General features: G+C 43.2%; 1 protein-coding gene across 1 annotated transcript in view; it reads left to right on the top strand.

Annotated features, from left to right (window-relative positions):
* The first annotated feature begins 1,526 nt into the window (after positions 1-1,526).
* The window catches only part of SUCLG2 (succinate-CoA ligase GDP-forming subunit beta), a 198,961-nt gene continuing 175,374 nt past the window's right edge, over positions 1,527-25,113 (top strand). Inside the window, exon 1 of the mRNA XM_069968783.1 lies at positions 1,527-1,635. Within this exon, the coding sequence (XP_069824884.1) occupies positions 1,564-1,635 (72 nt within the window). The 5' untranslated portion in view covers positions 1,527-1,563. The remainder of the gene's footprint in view (positions 1,636-25,113) is intronic.

Raw genomic sequence — 25,113 nt, forward strand, 5'->3', positions numbered from 1 at the left:
CCCCAAATGACGTCACCATAAAGTAGACATGTTGTAGATGTTGCAGTAATAATATGTTTATGTGGCATGACTATTTTTCTTAGAAAAAAAGAAATTTGAATATAAAGAAATGTAAATTTAAAAATTTTTTACGCAAATGTGTATCAATAAAAGTGTATCAACAAAAGTATACCGCAAACATAAAGAGGAATATGTCACGAAAAAAACTATCTCAGAATAACCACGATAGTTAAAAGCATCACAGAGTTATAACTTCATAAAGAGAGACAGGTCAGATTGCAAAAATAGGCCCTGGGCGGTTGTCCAGCTAAAAAAAAAAAAAGATCAAATCAACTGGTGTCTGAATGTGTTGTTTTATTTACATTTAGACACAGTGCTCTCTGCTGACATCTCTGGCCGAGACAGGAACTGCCCTGAGCAGAAGTTTTCTATGAGAATTTGCTGCTGCTCTGGACAGTTGCTGGCATGGACAGAGATTTTAACAGAGAGTAAATAAAACATTTCATGCAGGACCTACAGCAGCTGATAAGTATGGGAAGACTTGAGATTTTTAAATAGAAGTAAATTACAAATCTATATAACTTTCTGACACCAGTTGATTTGAAAGAATTTTTTTAGCTGAACATCCCCTTTAAGGCCAATACAGGCTGCAGAGGCAAGGGGTTAGATAGAATTTACAAGTCTGTTTAACGTTCTGACATCAGATGACTTAAAAACATTTTTTTTTTCTCCAGAGTACCCCTTTAAAGATGAACAGAGCCTTACCTGTCTTTTGGGGCCTTTAATCTTAAAGGGAACTGTCATGTCCCTCATTAAACCCTCTCCAGTACCTTATAGCTGCTGGGCACAGCGCTCGGCTGCTGTAGTCGGTAGTCGGTCAGCATGTTCAGAATAACATGGTTTGCAGACATGAGGGCAGTGTGGTAGGGGCATGTAGTCATACGGCCTCTGCCCTCCTCCCAGCCTCTCACACTTAATTGGCACTCTGAGTGCTGAGAACATAATGCAGAGCCCAGCCTCAGGATGGCAATCAAGGATGAGTGGCTGGAAGGAGGGCAGAGGCAGCATACATACTACTGCCAACCCAATAGCCTGTGCCCACTTACCAGGCGTCAGGAGGGAATACAACTGGGTATTTTGAAAATGCTGACTGGCTGCAGATTACTGGGCCGCTATAAGGTGCAGGGAGGGTTTAAAAAAGGTGATGGACATGATGGGAAAGACCCCAATACAAAAATTTGGCTCTTTTCATATTTAAAGGGATTATCAGAAGAAACACAATCAGGAATCATTTTCTTCTAAAACAAGTTAGACTGCTAGTAAAATATAAACCAGACTAGGGATTATAGTGAATAAAACTATTACAAGGCTACAAGAAGCAGAGTTCAAAGAGCGATAGCCGGAGCCCTGTCAGAGAAGCAAGGTAAGTAGGCGTGGCGGCAGGGGGCGCGGCGTCAGCCAATCACCATTCAGGGGGGCGTGGTTGTCCGGCGCTCGGGCCGTGACGTAGCGTTGCAGTCTGAGTGTGTCCATGTGGAGCTTCACTCCCGCTTCCGGTTAGACATGGCGGCCTCCATAGCAGGGCAAGTGCTGCGACAGTTTACAGCAAAAACCTCTCTTTTCGGAAGGAATAAGGTGAGACGTGATGGAGGAGGCTGGCGGTGATAGTGTATGGACAGGGATGCCCTGACTGACAGTATGACATCTGTGTCCGGGACTCCATAGCTGATACCTGCCCTGTGTGTGTCTATAGTGTATACTTATACTTCTTGTATGACTGCTGTGTGATCTGCAGCTGCTAGGAGACTACAACTCCCAGCATGCTCTGATGGTGATCTGGGGAACATTTTGTATATTTTGGATTAGTTACTTTGTGTGACTCTGTGGCATATTGATGATCTGAGCAGTTAAAGTGGAAATTCTGCAATACCAGCCTTGGCCTATAGACAGGAGTGGTGCTGTTTCTAACAATAATGCCAGTCCCTCTAGGGCAGTGTTCTCCAACCTTTGGGTCACCAACTGCTGCAAAACTACAACTCCCATCATGCCTGGACAGCCGAAGGCTGTCCAGGCATGATGGGAGTTGTGGTTTTGCAGCAGCTATAGAGCTGCAGATTAGTGTATACCTCTCAGGGGGTGTTAGAGATTACACAGTGCACATCCTGAGCAGAAAGGGTCACTCGTGTCTCTCCAGTGACCTCTAGTAGGTGCGTTTCCTTCTTCTCATGACCTTGGTGTAATCCCTGCCGTCTGCTGACACATCCAGTAATGTGTTTTTTTTTTTCTTGTGAAGGATTTTGCTTTGTTGATTCGCAACTTGTAACATCTCAGATGCTGATACTGAGTAAATCCTTTACTGATAACCACAAATGTGAGCAAAATATCAACCGCGGCCGCTCCTGAGCTCTGATGGGACTGGACATACGCTGCAGTGTGTCTGCTCCAATGGGAACTGTTCTCCGTGCAGTAAGATGTCTCTGTGCGGATATCTATTATGATGGTAACAATAATAACATCCAACAATTGTCCTAGTTTGTATCTGATCCACTCCAAGGGTTGGGGTTGTACCGAATACAAAAAAAACTATGTTTTTGTTTAGAAACGGCGCTACTTTTGTCTGTAATCCTGCGGACAGTATTGGAGCTGCTTTCAGAAGAAGGCAACCATGGTTACTTTGTAAAGTATAGTTGACTCCATTTTTTTGGAGCTACATTAATAATTGGACTGCAAAATTCCTTTAATCTGGCATAAAAAAAATAGTTCAGCACTTTGTTTCAGCATTGATTTTCAAAAAAAAAATCTGTGAATGTCTACATGATCCAGAAGCAGAAAACTAAATGGGGAGATAGGAAACACATCCGAATGATTCTGCAAAGCTGTCAGCAGAATACAGTGCGGTTCTTCCGACCCGAAAAAAAGAAAAGTTACAGGGTTCATCATGTGAAGATGCTAAAGAGCTTGCACAGGATCAGAGAAAGATTGCAGCCACCTTCCCTCAATAGTGCCATACCAATACATAGGTTGTGCCTGGTATTGCAGTTCAGGTACACTGAAGCAAATGTGGATAAGCTGCAATACCGCACACAACGTCAGGACACGTGTGGCACTGTTTTTACAAGGAAACAGCCATGTTAATGTTGTAAATTCCAGCAGTAATCAGATACTACATTGTAGCGTATGGGATTTTACCTTAATGGTGCGTTCACACCTACAGGATCTGCAGCTGATTTTCTGCAGCAGATTTCATTTAAATAACTGAACACAGCATCAAATCTGCTGCAGATCTGCTGCAGATCCTGTAGGTGTGAACGCACCCTCAAGGGGTATTCCCCCCCCCCCCCAAAAAAATGAAATGCTCCCAAACCTAACTGGTCTTACTCACCAAGTCCCCCTGAGTGTTTTAGCCATCTCCTGTATTTCTAGCTGCTGGTGTTCCTGAGTAAGGGTGCAAACACACAGGACGTATATGCAGCGAGTTTCTCGCTGCGTAAACGCAGTAAAAACTTGTTGCATATCCCGTCCCTGTGTAGTCAATGGCAGGCAAAATCGCAGCAGGGATGAACATCCCTGTTGCGAGTTTGTCTGCAGCCTGCCCTTTTAACCCCCCGGTCGCCGGAGCGTATACTTTACCTGATCCCGGCTCCGGCGGTTCCCGGTGTCTTTCGCAAGCCGGAGCGGGGACTAGGTAAAGTATATGCTCCAGCCAGCCGCCGCCCGCAGCTTCCTTAACACATCCTGCAGCCCCGGCAGCCCCAATCATCCCCTCGCCCGCCCGGCAGCCCTGATCGCCCCCCCCCGGCAGCCCCGGGGGGGGGGGATCGGGCACCCATGGGGACGATCGGGGCTGCAGGATGGGAGTTGTAGTTTTGCAGCCACGGCACCTGCCGGGCTAACAAACCAATAAATTACCTGTCTGCGCTCCTGGCTCCCAGGTCACTGCTGTCCCTTGACATCCCGCTGTGAGTATGTGAGTTAACCCCCCGCTGCCCGCAGCCCGCCACAGAGAGCATACATTACCTGCTCCGTGCCGCGGCTGCATGCGAGCCTCCCGGCTTCGGTCCCGCTCAGCCAATCAGTGCACAGCAGCATTGATTGGCTGAGCGTGACTGATGGGAGGCTCACATGCAGCCGCTGTGCAGAGCAGGTAATGTATGCTCTCGGCTGCAGGCAACAGAGGGTTAACTCACTTACAGCGGGATGTCAATCCCGCTGCGAGTATGTGTTCTCCTAGGAATTAAAGGCACTGGATCCGCAGCGGATTTCGCTGCCAATCCGCAGCGTGAAATCCGGTGTGAAGGCACCCTTAAGCAGAATTCTGAGATGGTTTATGCCTGCATTTCAGCAGAACCGTGGTTGCTGCCTGTGGCCTTGCTTTCCATCTGTCCTTGCTGTCTCTCCGTCATACCGCTGCACCATTTGTTACAATAGTTACCAGGGTTACCTTGACAAATAATATTAGAAAATTCGATTACTTTTTGTCATACAGTGAAATTGTAAAAAGCTGAAAACACATTTTGTCCGGACAGAGAAGGCATTCTTTATTATTCTCGGGGTCCCGGGTTGAATGACTCTATATGGGATATAAGGGACGTAGTGAGTATAGTTGTCTAGCAGTTAGGAGGCGGCTCCCGACCTTCCCTTTGCCCTATGCCCTGCGGTGTGGGCGACTATTACTGGGCTCCTGTTTACCAGATCTACAAGCCGGAGAACTGGAAAGTCCTGAAAGTTAGAGACGTGCAGCCCTGACAACAGTCTGTATGGCCTGTCCTGTGTCAGTGTGACAGTGACATGTGCAGTTACATCGCTGCTCTTTCCCTCGGCTCGTACTATGTGTAATCATTGGTCACAGGAAGAATTTTTCTGTGTTTTCTTCTGCCCTCGCCATAATAAGAACTGAGCGCTGAAATGAACAGAACAGCCATTACAGCTAAAGAAAATCTCTACTCATTTCCTAGTTCTCTCTCCTCAGGAAGGTGGCTGATGGCGTTCAATGCCGTTAGGTTGTAACCCAGATTTCTTAGACTCCCGAAAGGCAAACCTGCCTATAGAGAGGTGTAAGTATCAGTGTGTTACACACAATGTTAGTGAATAGACATTAAAAAAAAAATAATTATCCATGATTTTTTTTTTTTGTCTCGGGTTTACAGTCATAGGCCATCATTGACCTCACTGCATCACATCCCACTGTTACTTGCTACTTATTGGCAATTTGCCTTTTTTTTTTTTTAAATCTGGTAAACCCACTTTCTAGCACTGGGTTCATCTGGTGTAACCCCAGTGCTCAGCAAGCTGGCCTGTGCGCCCTTTGCAATTCTTGCTCCTTCACCTGTTATGTTACACTGTGCGCATTGGTTAATGGTTATAAGAGCTGCTTGTTTATCACTGGTGACAGAGGGTATAATCCTGTTGAGTATTATATGGTTAATAATCAGCCAAGGGGTGATAGTCGAGGCCTCCATCCAGGGCACGTGCGGAAACTGATCAGAGCTTAGAATGGTGTCTGTCTGTATTATGTGTGAACCGCTAATTACTGCGCTGCAACTCATCTCCTTCAGGGATGCCGCATGCCGTATCTGTCAGTCAGCAGCTCCTGGTCACTGTTCTTTTACAGCATGTGGTGTCCATAAAGGGGTACTCTGATTTTTTTAAAATCATCTGGTGTTAGAAAGTAATGCAGATTTGTTAATTACTTCTATTTCAAATCTCAAACCTTCCAGCACTTACCAGCTGACGTATGTCCTGCTGGAAGCAGCCTCCTGCTCTGAACAGTTCCTGACAGGGACAGAGGTGGAAGCAGAGAGCACCATGTCAGACTGTAAAGAATCCACCACTTCCTGCAGGACAAACAGCAGCTGATAAGTACGGGAAGAATTGAGAATTTCTGGCACCAGTTGATTTAAAGTGTAACTGTCCTGTTACTGTCACTTTGCAGACATCAATAGTACAAGCCTTTTTAAGAAACTCTGTTGTAGGTTTCATTAAGCAGAAGAGTTTCCTTCTATACTCAAAAAGCTGTTTTCCAGCCCATAAGAAGCAGGTTTGCGTGTCCGTTATGGTCTATAGAGGGGTCAAGGGGGGTGAGGGAGCAGGAAGAGGAGAGAACCAGCCAGAGGAGACTGCACAGCACAACATCATGCAATCTTACCTCACCAAGTTCCCAGACCAGCACTGAGCTTTCTGACCTGTGAATGCAGCATTTTATGTGACCAGACAATCTCCAAATTGCACAAGCTGGTTCTATCCTCATTCTGCTCCCTCATCCCCCTCTGGAGAGGGAGAGGGGTGTTACAAAACAGCCTTTTGAGTACAGAAGGGGGCTTTTTTTGCCTAACAAAGCCTATTACAGAGTTTCTTAAAATCACCTGTACTATTTATTTTCCAGAGAACCCCTTTAAAGAGACTGAATAGGGACATTGCTAAGTGCTCCTGATCAAAACTTCTGAACACTGGTCAGTGAAGAGGTGTTGGTGCCACCAGAGTAGCACAGCATGGAGTACAGACCGATGTCTAGGAGAGTCACTATTGGTTGGAAAAGGGGTTATCCAGGGGTTAATATATTTCTGCCCTATTGGTAAACATAATATACGTGTTAGGCTTACCTTTCCGTGCTCCCCCACTGTCCCCTGCTGGTGGAGCTACTTCCAAGACAAACTTGTCTCGGGCTCTGCGGGCTGTCACTCCAGAGACAGGTTTGTCTTGGAAGTAGCGGAGCTGCAGTCAGCGGGGGGACACCGGAGAGGTAAGCATAACTTGTTTATTATGTTTAGAGTGCAGCAATATATACAAACTTTTGAAATGCTGGATTACACCTTCAAGCTAGGGTTAAATCATTTCAAGAATTTTTGATGTAATTTAAGCGCCCCGGGGTGGTAGAAATGTGTGGTTGGTGGACCACCCAACTCTGCCTGTACATGGATTGGGGGCTGGCTATTAGTCATATTTTTCTCCCCAAGAACCCCGTCATCCCCTTACTCCCTTCTTCCCTGTAAAGTCGAGTGTCTGGTTTATATTACAGTGGGGGGGGGGGGGGGGGGGATGACAATCTAGCTTTCACCCAACAGCTTTGGTTGACTTTAGTTGGATGCTCTTAAAGGGAATCTGTCAGCTTTATATTATACTCAAGTGTCAAGAAGGCATTGCTGAGCTTCAGCATGCATGCCTCCTCACTCCCCCACACCTCCCTGCCTTGGCTAATTGATGTACAAACTTCAGTGCTGGAAGCCAAGCCCTGTATATCAGTCATGCAGGGCAGGGAGGAGGCATACATGTGTGCTGTGGCACAGAGTATGATATAGTCTCTCATAAATGCCATAAAGGTAAGAGTGAGGACACCTTTTATAATATGTTACTGTTATATTTTTATCGATTTCCATTACTTCAGTGAATTAACACCGTATGAAGAATTTCAGCAGTTTTTGCAGCGCCTTTGTTTGGCATCACAGGATGGTACATGAATCATTATTTTGTGACAGAACAGCGTGGGACATCCAACATCAAGCCTCCACATCACACAGACTGGATGATCAGGGAGGCGCTGAATCCATAATTTATCATGCCTGGATGCCAGGGATCCTGGCGAATAATGAACCCAACCTGAACCCACTTTTGTGATGTAGTAAGCACCAATTGCAGGGGACATGGAGATGGTGCGATATGAATGAGGCCTCTGAGGAGCAAGACCCAATTTGTGTGCCCTGTGATAAAGAACTTAAAGGGGTTATCCCAAAGTTGTACCTCTGCTGGTTCTGGGTTTAGTAGTCTATTAGGCAGTCCTAGGAAGTGACCATTATCTTTGTATGCACACTTATATCAGGATCATTGGTTGAGACTCCCCAGTTGACTCCTAAGCCCAGAATGGTATTTTTAGGAAAATCTGCTCAATCTACTCAACGCTTAACTTCAGTTTAAAGGGTTTTTTATACATTATTTAGTGATGACTTATTGCTTGGATATGCTGTCACTGATCAGTGGAGACCTGACTTTTAGAGCAAAAGCTAATCTTCAATCTGAAGAGGCTACAATCCCCTTCCCCCCTTGTTCTGCACAACCATAACTATAGTTAGAAACATCTTTAAAGGGGTACTCCGGCAAAAATCTTCTTCTTTCAGATCAACTGATTTCAGAAAGTTATATAGATTTGCAATTTACTTCTATTTCAAGTCTTCCCATACTTATCAGCTGCTGTATGTCCTGCAGGAAGTGGTGTATTCTTTTCAGTCTGACACAGTGCTCTCTGCTGACATCTCTGTCCGAGACAAGAACTGTCCAGAGACATAGCAAACCTCTCCTGCTCCGGACAGTTCCGGTCTCGGACAGAGGTGGCAGCAGAGAGCACTGTGTCAAACTGAAAAGAATACACCACTTCCTGCTGGACATACAGCAGCTCATAAGTATGGGAAGACTTGAGATTTTTTAAATGGAAGTAAATTACAAATCTATATAGCTGAAATCAGTTGATTTGAAAGAAAAAGATTTTCGCCGGATAACCCCTTAAAGAAGTCCAAGTGTTATCGAGACCACTCTGTCGTCTTTTATTTAGAGAGCTAAGTGCTTCTATTAGAAGTCATTATATCAGAATAAGGAAAGGTACATTTTAATAAAGGGGCCGCACTTTCATCTTTTCTCCCTGATAAGGCCAAATACATTGTTCAATTCTCGCATGAAATATCAAGAACTTCTCCTTTGTTATTAGCCTCTGCCTAAAAATATCATTTTAATATCACTTAAAATTATGAGGTTAAAGTTTTCATAAATTGAAGAGCGAGGTATTAAAATGCTTTTCCCTGCAGATATTAAGAGCTCGGATCCTCAGTAAATTGCCTGTAGTATTTTCTCTCTGCGTGGCGGCGGTGCCTTCCTCCGGATGCAGCGCCGTGACTGCAGCCTCCCATATGTGAGCCCTTACAGTTTTGCCAATAGACATTTTCAGGTCACAGAAAACAATGATTTCTCAGGATTGTAAAGATTCAGGACAGAAATGAATTTATTCAGGAACATAAGATGCTCCGGTGTTATCTGCTGACATGTCAGAGTGGATTCCCCAGTTTCTCAGCATTGCAGGGATAAAAGATGTCAGCAAGTGATGAATGGAAAAGGATTTTTCTGCCCCTTTTTTTTTTTTTTTTTACAGAGTCTAAAGTGACTCTGTACGCACAATCTGCCCACCCCAAACCGCTTGTACCTTCTGATAGCTGCTTTTAATCCAAGATTTTAACTGGGGTCCGTTCGGCAGGGGATGCAGTTATTGTCCTGAAAAGCAAATTTTAAACTTGCAGCCCTGTGTCAAACTGGTGTGGCCTAGACTGTCTGTGCACTAGGCTGGCACAACCTATCCATCCCTCATCCCCACCCTCTTCACCATTAGGAATGCTTCAGGCAGGTTTTCTACTATTCCTCACATGTGCGAACACTGCACTTGGGCTGGATCATTAAGGCACCTGTGCAGTGTTCAGACAAGTGAGGAATAGGAGAATACCTGTCTGGAACATTCCTAATGATGGGGAGGAGGGACGGAGAGGGTGTGCCAGCCTAATGCACAGAGTCTGACCAAGACTTCCAAGTTGTACCCTAGCTCCCGAATACCACCCAGACTTGTACTCAATTGAGTATCTGTGGGGGCCACATTGATAGTCCTGATTGCTCTAGGAGTCTTCCCCCTGTACACCCTCCAGCAGCTGTGGTCAGCATGGCTCCAGATGCCTGTGAAAATCTAACTACGGTGTGTGTTGCACATAGTGGTTACTCTGGATATTAGCTGATGGTCATGTGTGTAAGGCTGGGTTCACACTGCGTTTTTCAAATCCATTTAACGGATCCGTTTTTTTTTTAACGGACAAAAAAAATAGTGTCAGCAACGTTTTTGTGTCCGTCAAAAGAAACTGATCCGTTTTTTTTTTTTATAATGGAAGTTAATGGGAAAACGGATCAAAACGGATGCACTTAACTGCATCCGTTTTTGCAATCCGTTTTTCATCCGTTTTTTTCAAAAAACGGATTGCAAAAACGCAGTGTGAACCCAGCCTAAGTGAACCTTGTTACTCATTCTGATGCAGTGGCACATCCCAGTCCCTATTGATAGCCAGGTATAGATGCTTGGCTGTCAGCAACACCAAAGGAATACAGCCTTCTGCTCCCAGGTGCTGAAACTTTCTCATTTCCTCCCACCCGTCTGAGACATGGAGTGGCGGATCTAATGGTGCGTTTACACAGGCAGATTTATCTGACAGATTTTCGAAGCCAAAGCCAGGCACAGACTATAAACTGGGAAGAGGTCATAGAGGAAAGACTGAGATTTCTCCTTTTTTTTAAATCCATTCCTGGTTTTGGCTTCCAAAATCTGTCAGATAAATCTGCCTGTGTAAACGCACCATTAGAGCCTAAGCCGTCTTCTCCTCACCTGAAAACCCATTTAAAGGCAACCTGTCATGAAGTGTGGACCCAACGCAGCATGCAGTCCATTTGCCATCTGAAGTTGGTGTATGTTGGGGACCGTGCCGGGTGTGTAATGGCCCCAATTAGATCAGAATGTGGATCGAACGTAGTACAAACCTGGTGTGGTTGCCACCATGGACATTTGCCTGCCGCGTTGGGTCCAGAATTTGTTACAGGCACCCTTGACTCTCTTGCTTCGACTGTACAGTAGCAACAGGTTCCTAAGAAAGGTGGTGCCCAGTTCTGGTTCCCTACTAAAGGGGTCTTGTCCTGCTAGTTGATTCTGATTCATACTTATGCTGATATTTGTTCACACTGCTTCTTTTTTGACATCTCTGTTACTCTGAATCTGACCTTGGTTTCATTCTTGAATATTGCCTCTTCCCTTACATTGACTGCGTGGTACCTGCTGTTCTTCCCCTGCTTCTGACCCTTGGCTTCTATGTCATTCTGATCGAACTCCTTGTGAGGACCTTCATCTCCATTCTTGACCACGTTCCTGCTTCTTCAGCTCTACAGCCGCTGTTGTAAATAATCTTTAGAATCCTTCTGCGGCAATGTGTGGGTCTCTATGCTAGAGTTATAAGTGGATTCCTTGGACTCTGCACCCAGCGTCAATGCAGATTATGGTTTAGAATTTATGGTTTAGAATTTTTATTAATGAATATGTGTATATATACTTTTTTTTTTTCTTTCCCCTTTCACGGCTCTTTCATAGGTTTCTCAAGATACTGCGCAATACAATAAATATGTTCTTACAATAAATATACCATTGGATAGAAAATGTATATCTTTATCGTCATTCTTTTACCCCAGGGTTTACAGCAATCTTGTAATTATAGCAACAGGCAGTAAACATTAAATTGGTCACGTAGCGCAGGAAACGCTGGAAGCTATTTTTGATCCAATAATTGTGATTAAATAGATTTAACATTTACGGGACAGTTTATATGGAAGTATTGTAGCGTTTATTTAACAATTACATTATAGAAAATAGATTAAAATCATAAAGTGTTATATAGTCCTTTCAGTAGCAACGTAACCGGGAAACACATTCATTCTGCGCAGAACATATACTTTATAGATACCATATGATGCCGTGTTATAGGCTTGCTATACTTTGGCAAATTGACTAAAAAGGAGTAGGATGATATAGTTGCTTGTGTCAAGTACTGTAGCCTTTTACCAAAATTTCATGTTTAAGTGTACGTTCACACCTACAGGTTAATGGAGCCTTGCTGTAACACCACCCACAACCTGAGGACAGGGGTGGCTCTGTTTTTGGAAGTAAGCAACTCTGGTTTTGTAATCTCAGCCTAAGCGGTACTCCCTAGCTCTTTGGCTCTCTAGCGGCTGGATCACTACCACTCTTAGTATGATGGGAGTTATAGTTCTTCTACTAGTTGGGTTACACTGGGCCAAGCAGACGGTGCAGTGTTAATGGGATATGTAACATTCACGCATTCGGTTATTTCATTTCGGCAGTCAATGTTCTTTGGGCGCTTTGTTCCTCCCATTATAGATTAATAGTATGGACCTGGAGTTGGTGAAATGTTAGGTTTAATGTAGCTGTGCCGGGAGAAGGTGAGATAGATGTTGGTGATATTTGTGGGAATGGATGTATGTTAGAGGTGGCATTGGCTGTTGATATATCTGCACAAGTCTGCAATTTGCTGTGACCTTTAGAATGAGCAAGCGGGTAATGATATTAAATGTTACACTGACTCACCTGGGTCATCGAGAACTGAGCGCCTTTCACAGTGCGAATGAAGCCCTCCATCTTCTTATAGCCTGTATACTTGTAGGGGTGCGCAGCATAATACAGGATATTTTGATGATTTTTGTTCTCTGTAATTCTTTGCTCACTATGTATTCATGCTTTTAACACCTTTCTTTTATTCATCGTCTTTTGCTTTAGGTTTTCACGCTCACTCAGCCCTAAGGGTTGGAGTCTGATAGATAACGGTAATTTAGAAATATACCAACCTCTTAATGAAGCAGCCAGTTTGCGTTTCTGCGTTGTTTTTTTTTTTTTTTTTTTTTTATTCTAGAAACCATAACACACTACATTTCCATCTACAGACCCATAAATGGGTATCATTTTGCAGTATCAATTTTACTTGGTAACCTTTCTTGTTTTACCACAATTTATGGAAGAAATTGTGAAGAGAAATTGCAGTCCAGTTTATGGTAAAACAGGCGTGTTATCTGTATTTTTATAGTTCATTATGATTATATTGATATCCAATTTTATAGAACTTTTGGATTAATAGGGGTATACATTATTTTAATGCAACAAGTCCTTATGTGATTCTGGATATGTTCATTATTTATTTATTTATTTTTTTATACATTTTCCTATTTGAAGGTGATTTGAACTTTTAGTAGGATATGCCTGCACAGTGTTTTCTTTCCTGCCCGACATGGTACTTCCTAGATTTCCCTGCTGTTGTCTTATTAGAATATACCAGCTCTCTTACGTTTAAAGGCTGTGGACACCTTTAAAATGTGTTTATCGATCAAATGATCATTTTTCGTACCTTCTACTTTTGCTTTACACTTCCGTAGCAGCGGCCTCTGCAGGTGAAGTGTAGTATTACACCATGTCCAGTAAGTTGACCATGTCCTATATGGTTATTGTTAAACGGCTCCCTTTAAAGTTTATCCAGTACTGGAAAAACATGGGCACTTCCAGAGACATCACCACTCTTGTCTCCAGTTTGGGTGAGGTTTTGCAACTCTGTTCCATTGAAGTGAATGGAGCTTAATTGCAAACTGCACCTGAACTGGAAACGAGTCATGTTATCTCTGGAAGAAAGTCGTCATGTTTTTGGAACGCTAGATATTCCCTTTAAGGAGAGAAAAAAAAATCCAATGGGCGGGGGTGGTCCTAAATTTTACAATTTTCTTGGCTAGCCCTGCCATAAAAGCATTTGGCCTGCCACATCACTGACTGAAAGGGTCTTACTTAGCAAAACTGTAGCAGGAAAGACACAATGATCTGTAAAAGAAGTATTTACTCAGGATTTTATGTTTACCTTAAGGGGTGTAAGCCATTAGCTGCCGGAGAGGCAACCGAGGCTATTTAACGGACACATTACATTTCAAGTAACCTTCACAAAGTGATCTCCAGGCTGATTGCTAATGCAGGCAGAAAACTATGCACAAACGTATCATAAAAAGTTAAAGAGGGAAGCGATACAGACGTCTGCAGATGTTTGTCTGTTTTTTTCGCGGCTCCAGGAATGTTCATTAAGTCATTTTAAGCAATAGTGTGATTTTCTGCGTTCTCAGAATCTTTAGTTCCAGGGAATGTGTGTGCGTGTGTTATCTTAAATTATTATTTTTTTTATGCCTTTCATTTGTATTTTAGGTCATGCATTATACTACTTGGCTTCAAGTGATATGGGATCTAGATTACAAAGCCGGGCAAATTGATTACAGGTTAATTTGTGCCAGAGAACATCTTGTGGCTTCTTGTTAAAGTAGATTTTAACAGTCAAAATGTGGATTATAAATAAAGACACCAGCTAATGTAATGATGTTGCAGCATATAAAACATATAGGCATATGTACGTGTATTTTATGTTTATTATGCACTAACACAACCTAAAGAGAATTTGTAGAAGTGTAGGCATGCCTAGGAAGCTTTGAGGGGAATCTGTGATAACCATTGCCAGCTGAAGCACCATGATAACAGGCTCAGCCAGTAGGCTGTTGTAACCTCTCGTTCCCTGATGGTCCTGATCATGACAGAAGGTGCCGTGATTCACTTATTGCTATGTGCATTTGAGCAGCACTCCTGATACCTGCTATTTAGTAGTTGCAATATTGGTGGATGTAGGCAACAGAGGCTAACTAGATTTCCTTGCTGTTGTCTTACTAGAATATGCCTGTTCCCTAACATTTAAAGGCTGTGGACACCTTTTAAATGCTATTATTATTATTATTATTATTATTATTATTATTATTATTATTATTATTATTATTATTATTTTATTATTTTATTATTTTAATATAATTGCATATTACTTATTATGGTGCATAAAACAGTTTGTTCAATTTCTCTTCTATAGTTGGCATGTTTCCATGCCATCCAGGCCATTCAGTATTATTCAAAGTGAAATCTGTCAGAGGAACTTCCTTACTTCCTGATAGATCAGTCTCCAGCCCCTTTCTCTTCTGTCCTGAATGATGTTTTTTTTTTTTTAGAAGTCAACAGGAGTTGTGATCACAAGCAATTTTGCAATAAACTCGTTTTATTTTTAGTTTGTTTTCTGTGTAAATCAGTGTGATACATATGGCCAAACTGCGGTCTATGCTCCCTCCATACTGATATTTGGTCTTTTCTCTGTTCAAAAAAAGAGACCAAACACAGGAAACCACAGTCCTTTGTGCAGTGGCTCAAAGAAAGTCACCTGCCATCATGCAAGTTGTAGATCAATTGAGGGCAAATCATTTAGGCTAATATTAACTTTTACAAATTATATTATCAGCTATGTATGCTAACCAGGGGACAATGCTCTTCATTATGCAACAATCCAGTCAGTATAATTTTTTTATTTTTTTTTTACAGAAAATACCAAATAAAGGCACAGAGGGAGTATGGACTGCAGTTTGACAGGAAGATAGACTTTTAGTGGCCCTAAAGGGGTACTCCTGGCCGGGGGTATTTTGGAGGATTGCCGGGGAGGGTGTGGAAATTGAAGGCGGAGGTCACTTACCTCCCCCTTTCCAGTGCCGGTGCCCGGATCGCGCCGCCCGGTACTCCCGTCTCGCGGCCGCTTCCTGGTCAGAGCTGCCGCATGAGACGTGACGTCTCAAAGCAGCTCTGCCAATCGGCAGCCGTAGCGGAGTCCCGCCTCGGCCGCTGAATGGCAGAGCTGCCTTGAGACGTAACATAGAAAACTATGTATATTGCAAAACTACTTGAGATCAGATCCCCTGTTTTTGTGGCAGTGCCTGAATTGAATTTAAAAAAAAAAGTGTGTCCAATGGTCAAAGAGCAAACGATCCAGTGACCGCTCATGCAGCCCTGGACACATGATAACCGAGCAATAGGCTCTAAACAAAAGTGCATCGAGGAACATATCTTTTTTCTTTAGCCCTATAGGAAGTCCAGTGTGCACCAAATTTACTATGAGCCCACACTTCCTCTATGTACCTCTGGTTTTTATACAATTTTATTTTTTCCCCAAGATCCCAAGCTTTATTATGTATTGCTTTCAGTAGTGTAATCAGCGCTCTAAGGAAGCAGTACAGGGGGCACCTAAGGGGCTATAATATAGTCCTGTAGGGCCTCTCGTGCCCTCCACAGTGTCTATGGCATGAGCTTTATGTTGTCTCCTTTCATTAGTGTATATGAAGCTAAATGGTTAAGATTATAGTATAAAGGGCTCATGGTAGGAGATAATTTTATTGCATATATTTTGGGGAAAATAAAATAATTTCTTTTCTGGAGGGATTGGTGCATTAAATGTTGAAAGGTGCAATCTAGGCAATATTAATTTTTAATCACAGCTCGCTGCATGCCTCTCTTCTCTTATGGTTCATTAAAGGGATTCTCCTCAGAAGTTCAATTAGAAATGTTTCATGTAATAAAGGATTTTACGATTAAAAATTTCAGCTCCTAGGCCGGTGGTGAAGTTGGTGAATTTCCGTGTAGTGCGCCGGAGGGTGCTTGCTAGAATAACCTCTCCTGCAGAAAGAGAGCAGGCACTGTGTAATAACAGACCTGTTAACCTCTCTTGCCGAACATGTCACACACTAGACTTTATACCAATTACTTGGACTTTCTTTTAGCGGTTTTTATTTGAAGTACTCTCATAGCCGTGGCTGGCTCACAGAGCGTGCTTTATAAAGGAAATTGATAGACTTTAGTCATTTTTGCTTTAAGGCAAAGGAAAAAAGAAGAGGAAAAAGAAAAAGTGAAATGACTTGGTAGTAAATATGATTTGTACTAAGGATTCTTAGGGGATTGTGTCCCCAATTAAATCACAATATATTATAAAAATATATTTTGCATGGTTATGGTTTATGAAAATGAAATATTCAGTATACTGGGTATAGCATTACACTTATACTAGTCATACCCAATAAATTGATGATGGTGGAACCCATCTATTCTGTGACATCGGAGAAGAATCGAATGACCAAGGGGACTTGGGGGCTTGCTGACTCTTTCCCGGTGGCAGGTGTTTCAGGGTAGAGAAGGCACTTTAAATTCAGTTTGGTCTTGAGGGAGAAAAGCTAGGATGGGCAAAGATCACTGTGCCTCAGTCTCTGAATGGTGCTGCATTGCAGCAGATGCATGGTCTTGAGGTTATGCTTTGACCCAGAAATGACCTTGACCCAACAACCCGGGATAGATTTCTGGTTGCAGTTAAAGCTATGTGCAGGTCACAACAGAGCCCCCCATTTATTTTAGAAGGGAAAAAGGCACAACACTCTTTGGTCATGCAACCCATGTCATGACCAAAATCACCATGTAGCCCGAACCTTATTCAGAGCATGTGTATGATGTACACAAGTTTATGGGCGTTCTGGAGAGACATTGTATAGCCAGCTTTTCTGTTTTGTACACTTTTACCTGTGCTATACATGTTTTTTTAAAGGTTATTAATTTAAGCCAGGGGGTTGCCAAGACTGTACCACGACCATGCACATGAAATTAATTATCACTGGTGCGGAAAACGCTGCATTCAGCTGACATTTGATTTATGGAATAGACAGCTTTGGGCCCCATTAACGCATGTGTATTTGGGATCCATATTACATATAATCCCAACTATGGTGTTACTGCATTTCGATGAGACTATGTATACCATCTTCCCAAACTACTGTAGTAGATGCCTGCAGTGTGGGGAGGAGTTGCCTTGTTGAGGGTATACCACTGATTACCCATTTGGGATAGTTTCACACGTACCGGATCCGCAGCGTGAAATCAGCGTGATTTCACGCTGCGAGTTTTCAGCAAAATCCGCTGTGGATCCTGTAGTGTGAAGCTGAATGGGTCCCATATACGCAGCGGATCTGCTGCCTGTATGGGACCGGTTCCCTTTAACTCCCCCCGCCGCCGGCAACCCACAGCCCAGGCCCTGAGTATACATTACTTGCTTCGTACTACAGGATCCACAGCGGATTTCGCTGCATACTTGCAGCATGAAATCCACTGCGGATCAGATACGTGTGATGTTACCCTTGAAGTGTACCTGTACCGAACATAAACTTTAAACTTGGGGCATAAAAATAAAAAAATTTACAGAACTCCAATACCTCTGTCTACACTGTGCAGGTTGCATGCCGCTGTGACTAAAATGCAGACAAAACCAGGTTAGTGCAACAGCAGCCTGCTAGTGCCAGGACTTACCGCACATACTCCCGCCAGCATACACGCGATACAAACTTGTTCTAAAGGTTTCGAACATTAAGGTGAACCTCAGGGAGTTGGTTCCTAACATTAAGGGCCCTATTCCACGGGCTGATTATCGTTTGCATTATCGTTAACAATAAATGATCTCAAACAACCGCTATTGCGAAAGACCTGTAGTCGTTCACCTTTTTACATGGAACGATAATCGTTACTTATGATCGTTCTTACGGTCGTCTTGTCGTCGCTATTGCGTTCGTCCCTACTGCGAACGATGGAACAACGTCTTATTCAGTGCGAACGATTTGCGAACGAGCAATGATAAAAATAGGTCCAGGTCTTATTAAGTCGTTAATCGTTAACTGCTATTCAATCAAATGATTATCGCTTAGATTCAAACGACTTAACCATAATCTGAACGATAATCGTCCCGTGGAATAGGGCCCTAACACTGGCCTCCCTTGGACTATGTGGGGTGTGTGGCTACCTCCTGCTGGCTTGCACTCCACCCATCCCTGTGGGTGTTTTTAACAGAGATTAGTTGGATCCCTCATGGCCAGTTTGTAGGCCTAATGTGAATCCAACAGATGCCATTGTTGGTGTTAGGAAACATCTCCCTGAGGTTCACCTTAACATGGTTAACACTCTGTTGGATCGAATAGTTTGATAAGAACGTTATTTTTGAAAATCTTCACAACAGGTTTTTATCGTGTATACTCTGACCCCGACCAGTCAAAAGCAGTTCAACTGTGGCGCAATTAAAGACTGCACACTGGCTGACGTTTTTTTTTTCCGTTTGTTTTTTTTCAGCATAATTCACGGCCTCAACACTGATCAGTAACGACATTGGACGTGTGCATGGGGCCATAGAATTTAATAGGTCCACAATCTGTTTGCCATTGCTAATTAGCCCATTGCAGATAGAATGTGTAGATGTGTAAAAATCACAAAAATGTAATTTATATATTCTTGATTAAAGAAAAAATATGATTGTTTTGTCAGACAGTCACATTTATAATGATACCCTTATAAACTCCAATTATTCCTGTGGGCCATGGCGGTCACTGCTCTTGTTGAAGTCGTATATCAGTCCAGTTTCAGCCTATGACTTCTGGCCTTAAACACTATGGTTGAGCTACTTCAGGTGCCTCTATATTTCCATACACAGTGTTATGATAACTGCAGACGCTTAGTGTAAGACCATGCAGTGTCGCTTGTGCCATCTGTGATGGGAGTAACCTCTAGGCTGGTACAGCCCTTTAATAAAAACCCTGCAGATAAAGCCCATCTGCTTAATGGTTAAGTCATTTCCCCCACTGTGTAATGATCATTACAAGTCGCAGATCCTTGTACCTTGTAACTGGCCTGTTAACCGGAGGAGCTGTTGGCTCCATTACACCGCAAACCCATCAGCTATACAGTAAAATACAATAGTAAATAGAATATTCTCAGAACCATGAAATACTGCTTGCGGATTGTTCTTCCAATAAAAGTCTACATTTTCATATCTTTCAGCCTTAGAAACCTGCAAGTTCCCCATAATTTTCCTAAAAGGGCACCAGCAAAATTGAACTCCTACTTATTTAAATCTAGGTGGAAACATACAGGTCCACAGTGGCTGGTCAATTTGCTGAAGCAGCTAGACAACATTAGAAATGGGATCCTGCACAGAACTTTGTGTCTTTTGTCAGTCTTGGCAACCCAACCACCAGGGTGGCCCTGTGTTTCCTCATGCCTGGTTGGAGAATGAATTTCAGCGTTACAGGTACTCTCTAAGGCAGAGATAGGTAACAAGTCAGCCCTCCAGCAAAACTGCAATTCTCATCATGCCCGGACAGACGGAGGGGTGCAGGTTCCCCAAAGCAACTTTGCAAATTGCCTCACTGTTTTGTTTTCAGACCTTTTATATCTACAACTGCTTTTATATTCACAAAAAAGCAGCACTTTCCGATAGTTTGGATGAAGTAAGAGTGCCAATGAGGAGGGATCCATGATCAGTTATGCGGAAAAGTCACAGCACACTACTCGGTGAGAATGATAACTATGTTTATTCAGCCGTAAGACAGTGAAAAGGCATCCGAAGTGATGCAACGTTTTAGTCTTCTCACAAAACCATTTTGAAGCCTAGCTTGAGGAGCTGAAACGTCACGTCATTTTGGATGCCTTTCCACTGTGTTATGTATGAATAAACATAGTACGCAGTGTACTGTGACTTCTCTGCTTATGTATGTTTGTGCGGGAAAATTCTGTATAATTTGGCAGGTGGATCCTACTCATTGATTGACATTATCCCTTGTAAGAATGTGAACGCAGGAACTCTGTGTAATGCTGACGGACGAGATTCGCCTGCAGCACCGTCCTGTCCACGACTCTGCTGTACTCAATGTTCATTTTGGAGCAGCTTCTGTCTTTAAGCCTCATCTTCCTATTCTACTGACAATCTCTAAATTCTGACCTGTGCCTGTTCTTTGGATTACGTTTATTGCCTGACCCATCTGTACCATGTACCTCTCCTGTTTCTCACTCAGATAGTCTGACCTTCCGGGGAGAAGCACAGAGGAAGAGGAGCCCTGCAGCCTGGATAGGTATGTATACAGTTTAAACAAGGGCTGCAAAGACATCGGTAACAATGTCCTTGCAGCTCTTGTTAAAAGATTATTGGGCCGTGTAATAGGCCCAGTAAACAAGCGCGCAATCTAGCAGATTGGCGCTTGTTCACAGGTATTATCGGGCCCCCATTGCCCTGTGTAATACCACTCTTAGACTTAAAGGGGTAGTGCGGCGGTAAAAAATTATTCACAGACTAACACACATTACAAAGTTATACAACTTTGTAATGTATGTTATGTCTGTGAATGGCCCCCTTCCCCATGTCCCACCACCCCCACCCGTGTACCCGGAAATGTGGTGCGCTATACTCACCTTTCACGTGCCGACACCAGTCTTCTATCTTCAGTGAGTGACGTCTTCTTCGGGCGGACAGCGAACAGCTTCGACTGTTCCGAATGCTGGCCGCCCTCTGCAGCGTCATCCGATGCGATTGGCTGAGCATAACCGTGCTCAGCCAATCGCGGCTGAGCACAGTTGTGACGCGGGGGGACGGGCGGCAGCGACTCAGCCGTCCTTCCTAAGATGACGTTTGGCACAAGATGGCGGACGGCCCTCGACATGGATCAGGTAATGTATAATGCACCACACTTCCGGGTACACGGGTGGGGGTGGGGGGGACACGGGGAACGGGGCGATTCACAGGCATAACATACATTACAAGGCTGGGTTCACACTATGTATATTTGAGGCTTTATTTGGTCCTCATGTCAGGTCCTCATAGCAACCAAAACCAGGAGTGGATTGAAAACACAGAAAGGCTCTGTTCACACAATGTTGAAATTGAGTGGATGGCCGCCATATAACAGCAAAAACCTTCCATTATTTCAATACCACAGCCGTTGTTTTAAAATAACAGCACATATTTACCATTAAATGACGGCCATCCACTCAATTACAACATTATGTGAACAGATCCTTTCTGTGTTTTCAAACCACTCCTTGTTTTGGTTGCTATACAGCCTCAAATATACGTAGTGTGAACATAGCCCAAAGTTGTATTACTTTGTAATGTGTGTTATTCTGTGAATAATTTCTGAGCGCCGCACTACTCCTTTAACCAAATTGGTTGAGTAGCACAGGGGGTCCAAACTCTGTTACTGTGTGTCTATCTGTCTGTCTATCGATCTATCTGTATCTTTTCTGTAGCATGCTGGACGTAGGTCTTTTGATGGAGGATGCATTGGTTGCAAAGAGGGATTAACAGTCCCTATGGAATAATGAATAGTGTATACGATATTAATAATGCTAAGGCAAGTTCAGTGATTGGCTTTGGGGAGTATTATTTGAGCACTTCTGTTGAGAGAATCTGAATGTGACTATAGTGTTTTTTTTAAGTCTATGGCCCTGGGTCTCTCATTAGAGATGGAGCAGGAATCTCCCTCTCATAAGGATCCATTGTATGCGTCCGGAGAAAGGGCGCTCGCCAAATTCCAAATACTTTTATGTTAAACATAGCCCCAAGTAATAGAACCAGCGATCAGCTGACGAGATTGGTACCTATGTGCAACCAATGACCGATTAAAGGAAAGGGCTGCACTTTTATCTGCACCGATCCAGCAGACAGGCTCTGTAAGTGAGCAATGTTTGGAGGTCATTTTCACCACAGACCAACCCCCCCCCCCCCTTTCTTAAGACTTAAATGAACTTTTATTAGCAAGATCTAACATTACAAGCTCCTTCCTTATTCCAAGATTCGGATCAAACTTTATCCGACTGTCTTATAAATTTGCCTATTATCCTTCACAATGCAAATCATGTGTTTTCATTATGTGGGGGTAAAAAGCCGTTTATAAGTTAACAAAGAACCTCCAGCGTGAAATTTCAGCGTTAAAATTGGACGTCAGTCTGGAGCCAGCATGCACTACTTAACGTGGGGATGATTTATAAAGCCGCCCTTGACACACGAGTATAAAAGGTCTCAGAAAGGTGTCGTACACCTACCATTTCCCATGATGAATGTGTTCAGTGTTATTTTGAATAGCAGGTGTCAAACAATACGGGTCTCTCACCTCCTCCCTCTCACGCACGCCGTGTACGATGGCCCTTGTGAACATGTTAATTTAAAGCTGTTACCTGGGGTTTTCGGGAGCTGGGAGCATGCTTCTATAGTAACTGCATCACTGAATCCCCTGCAGAGATGTAATGCAAATTAGGGGCCTGCGATATTCTGCACGGTGGGTATTTATTGTAGGTGGTAGGCTCACGCTGAGCCCCTCTTTAAGGTCACAAGATGCGGTTTGTGCTTTAATGACGATCTTTGATTTACAGGCAGTTCACCTTTGTGCTGGAGGAGAAAGAATCAAACGCGGTTTATTTTTTTTCAGGCTATAGAAATCCCTTTTACCTTTTGTCTCGGGCCTATGGGGATACATTGTCCGAGTCAGGTACAAGCTGAATGTAATCACCAGTAATCATGTAACAATGAGTGTAGGCCGAATTTGATTCATGCTTCAAGTATGAGCACCGAACGCGCTTGTTTTATTGATCCTCTATGTTCTGATGATTATAGTTCAGAATTATGCTGCTCAAGATTTGACACAATTCACTAATCAAGTGCCGCAGCTCTTGATGGGCTCCGAGCCCACCAGAGACTTCTGGATTGCTTGAGGGCTGCTTGGGAATTGTAGCTGCTGAATTCAGGGATGTTGCTGGATCTATTGCAAATGCCATTGAAAATTCCTATTGCATCGTAATGTTTCCCACTAGCAATGTGTTTTGTTTTTTTACATTGCACATACATTTTTTGTTTTTACCATATATAAGAATCCTTAGTTCAGCCAGTATTAAAGGGGTTAATCCAAGAATAAAACGTATTTCCTGTCTGCAAAGTAGGTGATAAATATCTAGTCCCAGTAGTCAAACAATACTGATCATAAGTATGGGGGTCCCTTGTCCCCCACCTAGTCAATGCAGTGGCAATGTGCATGGTCAGCCGCTACCCTAGTTACTTGATATGGGTATGCCAAAAATAGCCCACTACATCACTTAGCCATCTTTGGATGTAAAATGAATGGCGCAGTGATCGAGCATGCATGCTTACATTACATTCACTGGAGAGCAAAGGTCCACCACCAATAAGTATATCGGGATAACACCTTGAAGCATCTTGATGCACTAATATGCCAACAGACTGAGGTAGTACAAAACACCTTGGTAAACTACAACTCTACATCTACCGCTCTGCTCATTTAGTCACTTAGTTGTATGACTAAAGCCCCTATTACACAGGGCAACAGAGAGCAATGTCAACGCTCGCTTACTCCTTGTTCTCTGCTCGCTGCCAGTGCCATTACACGTGTCATCAGCGAGCGAGTGCAGAATGGGCCGCACGGGGGTGGGTGGTTGGGGGGTCTGCCCAGGTAATTGTTTGATGGTCCGGTCAACCAATAGCAGATAGCAGTAGTTTATTGTCGCCGCCTCTGTTTGACAGAGTGACGGCAACAGATCGCTGCTATATTAGTCGTTTGTCTTTCAACATGTTAAAAGCCAAATGACTGAAAAGATCAGCCGACATTGTTCATGTCGGCTGATCGTTGTCTTCTATTACACAAGACGATTATCGGCTAAATATATTTTGTGTAATAGGGCCTTAATATACAGATACATGGGGGGAGGGGGGTTTGCAGGGGAATTTTGTATTTTTTTTACTTGTTTTAGTAAGCTTAGAGTTTCTCCTTTTATACCAACATGGTGAAATTTATCAAATTGTGACACAATGGCCCAGATTTGGCTGAAAAGGTGGTGCACAGGACAATGGGTGACCATCATGCGTCAATTGGATATGCTCTTTGTGATGGTTCTCTACCCAAGATGATATGGAATGTGTGTTTCAGTGTACCTGTCATTATAAAAAAAAAAAAACTTTAGAGAACCCCGCCATTCGCATGCAGGCTTCTCTTTTTCCTGATCAGCCTATTTTCCTGATCAGTGGGGGTCTTAACTGTAAGACTCCCATCCAAGTTTTTTTTTTGTTCATTAAAATTTTTTTGATACAGAGTTAAAGAAGCATTCCACAATTTTTTTTATCCCTGCCCCTGCTGCATGCTGGCATATATACCTGGCTTCAGTCCGCTCCTGTGGCACCATTCAAATCCTGGGCACAGTGACGTCACAGCTGTTCTGACCCCTCTTCTCTCTCCAGGACTATTGAAGGTTGTAAGTCAGGGTCTCCAATGTATCTCTATCAGAGCGCTCTCTACTTCCTGTCTTAGCTGCGGAGCTGAAGATGTCACGTGGACCACGGCGTGGCACACTGATAATCGCTGGTGAGTATATGTGCCAGTGTGCAGCGTGGGGAGGGATAAAAATAAATTGTGGAATGCTTCTTTAATATTGGGTTGTGGATCTGACTGGTGTAGAGGGGAGTTTTTTTGTCTGTGCTCCCATTCTGTGTAGGAGCAATGGAAATGGCAATTCTTGTATTTTTGGAGAGAACTTCAGGAGCTGAATGCAAAAAAGCTTTTAAAGAAAACTAGCAGCATAATTCTATATATTTGTATATGTAAAACCTGGAGCTGCTTATTGCCTGCTGAGACACTGCCGAGCGGAGAGGAGAAAGTTCACATCGCCTTGTTTTATAAGTGGGAAAACACCATTACATCTTGCATGTTTCTTCTTATACAGTTTGCAAAGGCCAGAGATAGTGGAAATGTAAAATGCCAGGACGTGAGGGGAGAAGTACAGCAATGGCTGTAAAAAAAAAA

Source organism: Dendropsophus ebraccatus, chromosome 4, assembly GCF_027789765.1.
Source record: "Dendropsophus ebraccatus isolate aDenEbr1 chromosome 4, aDenEbr1.pat, whole genome shotgun sequence".
Lineage (NCBI taxonomy): Eukaryota > Metazoa > Chordata > Amphibia > Anura > Hylidae > Dendropsophus > Dendropsophus ebraccatus.